Genomic DNA, 10961 nt, shown 5'->3' with positions numbered 1-10961 from the left:
TCCGTGAGAGAGTCATTCGGGGTGATCTTCAAGTTCAACATGTGTCTTCGACAGACCAATCCGCGGATATTCTAACAAAGGGATTGTCTGCACCATTATTTCAACACCATTGCAACAATCTGATGCTTAGTGTTCTCGAGCATCAGCTTGAGGGGGGATGTAAGAAGAATAAAAGTGATCCATGTGAGGAAGTTATCGATGGTCAAAACAAAGCCACTTGTCAAAAGATTAAATAGGTGGTTATACATATAGTTGGTTAGTTAGAATCTTGTTAGAGTGAATTAGTTGGTATAAGGAGGTAGTTAAAGAAGAGTACTTGTCCTGCAAGTTTGGAAAACTTCTATATAAATGAACTATGTAAATCATATGGTTTTCTAATGAAGAAAAACATTCTCTATTGATACAACTTTATCTCATCTCCTCTATCTCTCTTCTTAAAACATATTTCAGCTATCTCAATATCTATCAATAAACCTGCTAAAGACCCAAACCATAGAGTACTTACTACCAGTGCCAAGGAAAGATATGTTTTTGGATCTCGCATTTTAAAAACTCCTCTTTATGTATTTGTTATTGTAATTTTATTGTAATTTGTAATACATATATGACCAAATGTGTATATGTAGTTAATGACTTATCACTTGTACGCGGAGTTCCTAATTTGGCCTCTTTGTGATCTATCTCAATTGAACTCGTTTAGGATTGATTGTTATCTTATTACGAAAAAGAGGAGATGTCTGTGTAGATATAAATTCAAAGCTACACCTAACTTTGGAGGCCATGGTAGTCACATTAATTAAGCCTTAGCCAGCTTTAAGTAAAAAATCAGTTGAATTATTGTGGACCCTTGAGTATGGACTAACTTAATTAGCTACTTTTCAAACCACAAAATATTTACTCACATTATGTTAATGTTTCTAAAAGCTTTTATTTTTCACTCACACACTCATAATTTAATAATAATTTAGGGAAAATTAGAATCTCCTACAATTTTTTTTATATCATTTAGATTAAACATCTTAACTTTTTTAAAATTGGATTAAAGTGCTTTGACAAATAATTGTGACATCCCACATCGCCCAGGGGAGTGATCCTTAAATGTATATTCCCATCCCTACCTAGCACGAGGCCTTTTTGGAGCTCACTGGCTTTGGGTTCCATGGGAACTCCGAAGTTAAGCGAGTAGCGCGCGAGAGCATTCCCAGGATGGGTGACCCATCGGGAAGTTCTCGTGTGAGTTCCCAGAAAGAAAACCGTGAGGGCGTGGTCGGGGCCCAAAGCGGACAATATCGTGCTACGGTGGTGGAGCGGGCCCGAGAAGTGGTGCGCCCCGGGCCGGGATGTGACAATTTGGTATCAGAGCCTAACCCTGGTCGCGAGTGTGCCGACGAGGACGTCGAACCCCTAAGGGAGGTGGATTGTGACATCCCACATCGCCCAGAGGAGTGATCCTTAAATGTATATTCTCATCCCTACCTAGCACGAGGCCTTTTGGGAGCTCACTGGCTTCGGGTTCCATGGGAACTCCGAAGTTAAACGAGTAGCGCGCGAGAGCATTCCCAGGATGGGTGACCCATCGGGAAGTTCTCGTGTGAGTTCCCAGAAACAAAACCGTGAGGGCGTGGTCGGGGCCCAAAGCGGACAATATCGTGCTACGGTGGTGGAGCGGGCCCGGGAAGTGGTGCGCCCCGGGCGGAGATGTGACATAATCATCTCTATTTTAAAATTAAAATAAATTTTGAATTTATCCTTTTATCTGCATGATGCACTTTTCCTTATTTAGTGGAGATATTAGTTATTAAACTATAATTTCTCTTCTTCCAAATAAGTTTTTTCGATCATAGTCTTTTTTTCTTTTCTTTTTTTTGTTATGCAAACATTTAATATTATTTCTTTTTCCAAATGGTTTTTTCTTTTTCAAATAGTTGGTGATCAACATAAAAGCTCTGTGTAATTTTTTCATTTTTTTTGTGAAATTATATATATATATATATATATATATATTTTTTTTTTTGCTTTGTTTTTAAGTATAGTTGTTGACGAATTATTATTAGGTACAATACAATATGTATATATATATTATATGTAGGTATGTTTATTTGCAATTTTGGTACGTTTGATTTGATATTGTTAATGTTGGTACATTATTTTTATTTTGGTATGTTTTATTTTGTACACATTGTGTATTAGTACGTTTATATTATTCTCAATCCTATTTTCTTTTAACGTACTAAAAGAAAAACTTATTTTTGTACGTTTGATTTTGGGAGATTTAAAAATATTTTAAACTATTTTGGAAAGAAAATATCTTAAATCGTAGATAATTATTGTTAAATTGTAGCATTATTGTGAAAATAAATTAAATCTAACCAACTTTTTTTTTCACAATTATCTCTAACGGAGGAGAGTGTAATCAAAATGTTAGATTATAGGAAATTTGTTACAATATAATGTGCATATAGCACCAAAATTATGACCAAAAAAAAAAAAAAGTTTAATCAAATCACTAAAAGACATGGATGTTTGATCTAGAAAATTCAAAACTAAAGCGCTTATATCAAAAGATCTCATACTTTAAATGTTAAAAGTATCCTTCTTTGAAATTACTTAAACTTTAAAAGTATCATTAGCCGATGATTCGTAAAAACAAATCAATCAAGTTGCGTGTTATTGGAAGAGGACCAACCGGTAGAAGTAGTCAAAGTCATCCTGCAGACTACTTTTTTATGATGACGTGGTCAACCGTAACCAGTCCCCTCAACCATAATTGACTTTTAAACTCACTAATTTGAAGCCAACTAAGCTTTTAACTAACCCCACATGCTTCATAACCATCAATTACTCTACTTTAGTACGAGTTTGATTGAAAAGAATTTTTTAGTGACGATCATAGTCATATATGGTGTTATTCATTCAAGTCTTAAAAGATTAATTTAAGAGTTAGTGTAGAAGTGTTTTTAGGATGATTGAAAGTTTTGTCAGAGAAAATGTTTTTTAAATTAATTCTTAGTAAAAATTCAAGTTGATTTTTAAAAAGCACTTGAATACTTTATGCAAGAAGCACATGTCTGTCGTTTATTCTAAAAAGCATTTTAAGTGCTTTTGGAATCCAAAATTAATATAACCAAAGCAGTTTCAGTCATTTTAAAAGCAAAGCATTTCTAAACGAATCCTAAATTACTAGAGTATAATATCAACAACAATTTTTTCTTTATATGGTCATTTTTAAACTCGTAAAAAAAAATCAATGAACAAACAAATGGAGGATTACACAAAGAGAAAATACATGTACATAAATAATTTTTTGTATTAATAAATAATATGTATGATTACATAACGTAAAGAGAACGCTGGATTGTTACATTGGAAAAGATTACTCGTTAGTGAGTCACGCTCATCCAACCCATAGCCTTTTGGCTTCAAAATAATCCATCATTATTCATATATGCACCAAACCATCGAGTTTCTCACTCCCTTACGTAAATTCCCCCCAAAGCAACCTTACCTCTCTTTCTCTCTTCCTCTATCTATCTCACACACACATACATCCTCTTTATCTCTCTTTCTCTCACACACACACAAACTAAAAGAGGTGCTGCAGTTTACTCCTTTCCAATTTGTTACTTGAAAGCACTCCATTGACAACCCCTTGAATCTTCACACTTCATAATTCAAAAACCCTATATTTCTTCCCACTTCTCTCTTTCTCTCTCTCTTCTAACTTGCTGCAGCCACCACATCACAACTCAAATCATGATGTCTTCTGGATTTGTTTTCCTACTCACTGTTTCCTTCCTCGCAACTCCATCATCCTCCGCAACCACCTCCTTCGTCTTCAGCGGCTGTTCCCAGACAAAATACCTTCCGGGTTCGCCCTACGAGTCGAAAGTGAACTCGGTCCTCACCTCCCTGGTCAACTCAGCCATGTTCTCAACCTACAACAACTTCACCTTCCCCGGCAGCAGCTCCGCCGGCTCCCAGGACATCCTTTACGGCCTCTTCCAATGCCGCGGCGACCTCAGCAGCAATGACTGCTCCCAGTGCGTCACTCGCGCGGTGAGTCAACTCGGCACCCTATGCGTCAACTCCTGCGGCGGCGCGTTGCAGTTCGAGGGCTGCTTTGTGAAGTACGACGACGCGGCGTTCTTAGGGGTGGAGGACAAGACACTGGTGGTTAAGAAATGTGGGCCGTCGAATGGGTTTGACTCGGATGCGTTGACCGACCTGGATGCCGTGCTGGCGAATCTGGGGACCGGAGATGGGACCTACAAGCCATACAGGGTTAGCGGCTCCCGGAATGTTCGGGGCGTGGCGCAGTGTGTCGGGGATTTGAGTCCGAGCGAGTGCCAGGATTGTCTGTCGGGAGCCGTCGGACAGCTCAGGTCCGGGTGCGGGACCAGCTCGTGGGGCGACATATTCTTGGCTAAGTGCTACGCGCGCTACTCGGAAAGTAGATATAACTCGAACGACGGTCATGGTAAGATGTTTCGCCACCCTGGATGGTGGTTTCCTCCTTCTGGTTTTTGGTTATTTATTCTCTGAATGGTTGTTTTGGTAAATTCACTTTTCTTCTGATTATTCTCTCCTTTTTTTCGTTTTTATGTATTAGTGTATTTAATTAGTGAGTAGGTTTGGTTTAATGTACTAATTAATTATGCTCGTGTTGTGTATGTGTTGCTAAGGGAGGTGTTTGGTGGTGATTAGGAATATTCAAGTACTTTGTTTTTCAGAGTGGTTGTTACGTTCAGTTTGATCGATGATGGATTTGCAGTTTAGGAGACCAAGTATTGAGCACTTTGGCTCTCATTGCATAAACATCACGCATGAATATGTTCTTCTTTTCTTTTCATGATGGGACGTTGGATGGGGAAATTGTTATCGACATTCTTAATTGTCATGTATTTTTTTATTTTTTATTTTATATAGAAGATGAGTGTGTGATGATTATTTTTTAGGCACTTTTAATGTCAATGGTATTTTTTGCTAAATGAACTTTGTAAAAAAAAAAAAAAAGAAAACGTAAAGATGCCTAAGATTAGGTTATATGGTAAATAATAGGACTTTCTCGTGTTTCAAAAAGCTCATAGTTTCCTTTTTAGTTTGCATGTCAATAGGATAAATGAGACCCATTTTACTACTTTAGCATGAAAGTAGTGATATTCAGAGTACTTGAAGCAAGTCCGAGTAATTTTACTCTAATTATATCTTTTATACTATATTTGTATTATTTTTTTAATAAAAATAGATTCCGCCAATATATCAAAATCTCATCAACCAAGCTTAATTGTATCGAATCACCATATTAATCATTGATTTTATTGCATGATTGTTACTTTAATCTGTTTGCTGTACGTGCATAAAGGTGAACTGTTTACGTAGTGTTTGATGTTCTTGTTTCCTTTTTTGTTTTTTTTTTTTTGTTCTGCTTTAGATCATGATGATGACGATAACGATGACGATAACAATGACGATGTTGACAAGACACTTGCAATACTCATCGGAATCGTAGCAGCCGCTGCACTGCTCACCGTAGTTGTTTCCCACTACTGGAAAAAATTGGACTGTCATCAAAAAGGTACAAATCAAAGCTCTTTCTCTGCTCTCGGACCCCACTTTGCCCTATAAGCCTGAGTATACGAAAGAGACTTATATGAATTATGATGTTTCAGTTCAATAATGCAATGTTATTTATTTTAACTCTACATGTAACAATGTATATTAAATTTGAAAAATCATGATGATGTCCATAGGAATTTATGTAATCCTTTCCCAAATAATACGATACAAGATCATAATTCTTATTAAACTCTTTTACAAACTGTGCAGGTTGTAAATAAATAAAATGCAGATTGTGGATAGTTCTGGATGAAAGCAGAGCAAATGTTCCTAGCTAAGCCTGGTAATTTAGCTGTCTTTTGGTGTCTCGTTGTTGTTGTTTTTTTTTTTTTTTTTTTTTTTTTTTTTTTTTTTTGCTTCGAAATTCAACTTCTTCTCTCTGCCTACATTTGCTCTCTCTCTTTGATGTAGTAGTTTCTGGCATATTGCCTTTTGCAAAAGAACAGTGAGGATGGATAGAAAGGAAGAAAGATGTATAAAGGGCAACCTTGAAACAAGTGAAATGTAAACCTTGATCAATAATAAGAAAAAAAAGGCTCAAAGATTCCTCTACTAATCCCACTTAACTACTCTTAAAAGGGCAATCTTGAGCTAATAAAGCTTTCAACTTTACGAGGATCGTCTGGGGATGTTGATCGTACATAGTCTTACTCTTGCTTTGTAAAGAAGTTATTTTCATAATTCAAACATGTAACATTTCGGTTCTAAAGAAGCAACATTTCTATTGCGTTAAAACTCGTTAAACAGCATCAACTTCTGAGAAAAGTATTCTTTGTGATGCTGTTCTTTATTGCTTTTGTTGGGCATTATGGGACTTTTGGTGACTTTTTATACAGTGGGCAACTTTTCATATAAAAGTTTAAAGTAAAATAATTTCATGCAAATTCAAAGTTTATTAATTCTGCAGTTCCAATCTTCAATCTCAGTGCTATGGGCCTGGTTTAAGTGTTAGCATCTGAGCAGAGTAGGTTTCTGCAATCCACCAACTCATATTTGATTCTGCATTGCTCCGCCTAACATTCAAGAACAAAGAATTGGTCAAGAAAATGAGGAAATTGTTCACCGTGAAGGTGAGATCAACACTCGGTGTTACTACTCATCCACATATCATAATATGAGTACACGACAAGCTTGATATGTCTTGAACTTAAGTTGTATAATATTAACATATAAATATACGTGTTATAACATGATTAAATTAGTGATACCGATATAGTGTCATACAATTACGCTAAAAAACTTACCCAATAAAGATAATATTGGATATAAGAAATATTTAATGATGATCCAAAGCAACAATGATTAAGGCAAAGTTGTCTGATATAAAATGCTTTCAGTACAAACGACCAACTAATATTTTAAAAGCACAATTAGGCGTGGATTCAAATTCAATTGGCCAATAATTAAGAAATTAAGAGTAAGATTAGGATGCCACTAGACTAAGTAGAATATATATTCATCAACCGTGCAGAACCTTCCCTCCCTCTCTCTCTCTCTCTCTCTCTCTCTCTCTCTTACATGGTTTGTGTCCTTCTGATGTTGCTTTTAGCCCAAACCCTTCTGATGTTGCTTTTAGCCCCTAATAGGCTATAGGAATTTTCGTTTCTGTCCTAATCTACTTGGACAGAATTTTATGAACCTTCCTATGATCTTTATCTCAACAATTGCCATCGAAAAATCCAATCTAATTAATCCATGCATATATGAATGTATGCGTGTATACACCTCATAACTTTAACTCCTGCTTTTAGTCTCTGTGAGTTGACGAGAACATGAATATGCATGTAAGCCAATCGCCCAACCCAATTTATTGAGTGCATTTTTCTAGTCACAGTTGAAGGTTGGTAATGTTCATCACCTTATTTATTATTTTGAATGCATTTAAATTTAGAAATTTGTATTTGTACACTATACAGATCTCAAAATTTAAACTCATATAAAAATAATAGATAAGATAATAACCATCACCATTACTTAGTTTGTCCTTTCCTTTTGATCTATAGCGGGATGTCCTAAGCTATGGCATTCTCCACTAAAGCAGTCACCTCAAGTCTCCCTCCAGTGCCCTTTTCTTCCCTAGAAAATTCAATGGGCAAACAAAATCAGTGGTGGTGAGCAACTTTTAGAGATAAGGGACGAACACCAAAAGGAATCAAAGTCTCCCTCACATGCTGGATGATGTTTAATAGATAATTAAGTAGGAAGCGGATTCCAGGTAAATGACTGAGTGATGCGAATTTGACTCTCTCATCGGTCTTGCTTTCCGGTGTTTATTTATTTAGATATATTTTTATACAATGGTATTATATAATTAAAAGGTGGAGAAATAATTACTATCTATCTAACCCACTAACGTTATAATTCTATTAAAAAATAAAATGAAAAAAATAATTCAGTATCGAACTCATCATTCACGATATTCAAAACTGGAACTTCACGTACTAATGAAGATGAATAAACTATTTTTTCGTTCTTTATAATAATATATAAGAGAAATTCTAGTACATTTAATAAACTACTAGCCTTCATGCGTGTGCCGAAGATATTTTTTGAATTACGGCGTACTATGCGTTACTTACACATTTTAAATGTATTTCTGCGTAAATTGACAAAAGAAAAGTCAAATATTTGAAGTAAATGAACAATCTTGGATCATGCTAGGAGAAACCCCTCATAAACTAATTAAAGCAGATGAATCATATAATAAAATCGGTCTCTATTGAATTTATATTAAAAATAGAGAAAATAATATTTAATAAACAATTGATTAAATCACATTATTTCTAGCTCATTGTGAGACTAAGCCCACTCATTCCCCTTAATGTAGATACGTTTGTTCAAACAAAAAAAAAAAACATTTGACAACTAATTTAATCATATTATTATCCGTGTGGGAAAAACTTTTTTTATAACCGGTATTACAGGCCTCTTAAGATGTTTTGAACTTGTTCAAAAATAGAGAAAGTAATATTTAATGACCAACTGATTGAATCACATTATTACTAGCCTATTGTAAGGTACTAATTATTAAAAAAAAAAACCACAAAAGAAAAACTATTAAAAAAACACTATTAAAATGACGAAAATACCCCTACCTTATTTATGCGACCATCACGTGATTCACTTTTGAGAGTTAAATCAGGCTAGTGTTAATGACAAAGTTGATGAACTTTAATTGAATCTAACCGTAAAGGGCAAAGTGGCTCATTTTAAGTAATTCAAGGGGTTAATCTATAAAAAAAAATAGATGAGAGGGTGAACTTTTATTAGGGTAATAATTGAGGTGGTCAAACATATATGTAGATGTATATACATGTACAATATAATATGTGTCTGCAGAAAATCATGAATGATGAAAGCATATTCTACATAAGGTAGAAACTGTGTCCGACATATGGTTAACAAATAAAGGGGACAAAGATAAAAGCAGTCACGGAGGGACAATAGTTGTGACAAATTAAGGTGGCAGATTAGAATAAGTTTGATTGATAAGATTAATCGGTGAATTAAGATTTGATTAAATCCAATATCGGTAAAAGTAAACTTTAGACTAAAAATCATTAAGTTAGAAGAGTTCAGTTGTGTGATCAAAAGGTTTAGACTAATATTATGTACAAAATCAAAGTGACGTGTCATGGACGGGACAAAAGGGTACTCCGCAACTGCCCACTGTTTTAAGTGGATGTCCGAGTTATGAAAATGACAAAGCAGCTGCCCACAAGACGATAAATAAAATAAGATACAAAAGAAGAAGAAGAGGAGGAGAAATTCTTGAGGAAGACCATGGCAAACGCAAGCAACGGGAAGAGGATTCGCAAGAGAGGGATCGAGAAAGCAGCGAGCGTGTTTTCGTTATCGACCGACTCATCATACATAGATTTTGTGGTGTATAAAAATTAGTGGGTAACGGTCATATAAAACAGGTGGGTTCGTAATTTGTTCGGTTCTTATGTAATACAGATGATACCAAGCAATGGATTGGTACTACATAGCAGTATCTGATGACGGAAGCCTTTAAGGAAAAAGATTTTTATTTTTATTATATAAAAATAAAGATTAGTTGTGGGGTCCACACCACATTGAATTTTAACAATTTGAATCGTCCATTTTTTAAGTTGTATCTCATAGATGATCCTTGCAAAATATTAGCCAAATCGGAAATATTTAAGACATCTAATTGAGTTCAAAGAAATGAACGAATACTTTGTTATATAAGAATCAATGAAATTTGATCTTAATAATTAAATAGACAAATGGTTTCGGATTGAATTAAATTTTTGCTAGAATGATTTATGAATCGAGAGTAACAAAATAAACGATTCAGATCATTGAGATTCGATGTAAAGTAAACCCCACACCTAATCCCCATTTAAAAAAATAAAATGAAAATCCCTTTGTACAAAGGGCCTAATCCGATGACTAACGCGGTATGCTAAACTAGGCCTATGTATCCAACTAACCCAAAACTTGGGTCGGGCCTAACTGACCATATAAACTTGGGCTGGGCCGAATTGACTCAAAAGGTAAAGAAAAAAAAATTGGGGCCTAACTGCAGATCGTTTCCAACTGTATGACGAAAGTCCACCGGTTCAAGCAACAAGCTGCCACGTGTCGGATTTCCTCCAGCTTCCAATTTCGTCGGTCCTGTTTAAGGCGCTGAGGGAAATCGAGAGAAGTCCTTACTCGCGAAGCAAAGCATATTTCTGAAATCTCCCAAAAAACCAGAACCGGAAAGCGAGCAGCACAGAGATCCGATGGCATTGGAGTGGGTTGTCCTTGGCTACGCCGCTGCCGCGGAGGCGATCATGGTGCTCCTTCTCACGATCCCCGGCCTCGACGGCCTCCGCAAAGGCCTCGTCACCGTCACCCGTAATCTCCTCAAACCGTTTCTGTCGGTGGTGCCGTTCTGCCTCTTCTTGCTCATGGACATCTACTGGAAGTACGAGACTCGCCCGAGCTGCGATGGAGACTCCTGCACTCCCTCGGAGTACCTCCGCCACCAGAAGTCGATCATGAAGAGCCAGCGCAACGCGCTCTTGATCGCCGCCGCACTGATCTTCTACTGGCTCCTCTACACCGTCACCCACCTCGTCGTCCGCATCGAGCAGCTGAACCAGCGCGTGGAGCGCTTGAAGAATCGCGACTGATTCCACTCGGTTTGCATTTCGATTTCCAAGCTTTTAGCTTATTTTGTGTTTCGATGATTGATTATTTGGATTTCGTTTATATCGGATTTCGGAATTTCTGTGTTTAATCTGGCACTTGGAAATTACTAATCCGTCTGTGAATTTCTGGGTGTTGCTAGTACGATTATCTGATATCAATATTTGAGTCGTCTTCATCTA

At 36.3% G+C, this 10961-nt stretch overlaps 2 protein-coding genes across 3 annotated transcripts; both read left to right on the top strand.

The window, feature by feature from the left end:
- Positions 1–3562: 3562 nt before the first annotated feature.
- Positions 3563–6154, top strand: LOC137738089 (plasmodesmata-located protein 6-like). Of its 2 annotated transcripts, XR_011068862.1 has the most exons (4): positions 3563–4477; positions 5432–5575; positions 5827–5899; positions 6028–6154. XR_011068862.1 is itself a non-coding variant. In XM_068477691.1 (3 exons), the coding sequence occupies exons 1-3, from the start codon at positions 3754–3756 to the stop codon at positions 5835–5837; spliced, it is 879 nt and encodes a 292-aa protein (XP_068333792.1). In that variant the 5' UTR covers positions 3563–3753; the 3' UTR covers positions 5838–5997. The 2 variants fall into 2 exon arrangements, 1 of the variants encoding a protein (XP_068333792.1); XM_068477691.1 differs by lacking the exon at positions 6028–6154 and having other exon boundaries at positions 5827–5997.
- A 4124-nt stretch (positions 6155–10278) lies between these two features.
- On the top strand, positions 10279–10961 carry LOC137738166 (uncharacterized). Its single transcript, XM_068477792.1, has one exon. The coding sequence runs from the start codon at positions 10371–10373 to the stop codon at positions 10761–10763; it is 393 nt and encodes a 130-aa protein (XP_068333893.1). The 5' UTR covers positions 10279–10370; the 3' UTR covers positions 10764–10961.

This window comes from Pyrus communis, chromosome 6 (assembly GCF_963583255.1).
Source record: "Pyrus communis chromosome 6, drPyrComm1.1, whole genome shotgun sequence".
NCBI classification, from domain to species: Eukaryota; Viridiplantae; Streptophyta; class Magnoliopsida; order Rosales; family Rosaceae; genus Pyrus; species Pyrus communis.
This window is presented reverse-complemented; position numbering and strand designations above follow the sequence as displayed.

Bases quoted from the DNA above. Each gene is read 5' to 3' on its own strand.
- LOC137738089 (XM_068477691.1), top strand. From the start codon at position 3,754: ATGATGTCTTCTGGATTTGTTTTCCTACTCACTGTTTCCTTCCTCGCA. The intron at 4,478-5,431 runs GTAAGATGTTTC...GTTCTGCTTTAG, and splicing joins TAACTCGAACGACGGTCATG to ATCATGATGATGACGATAAC.
- LOC137738166 (XM_068477792.1), top strand. From the start codon at position 10,371: ATGGCATTGGAGTGGGTTGTCCTTGGCTACGCCGCTGCCGCGGAGGCG.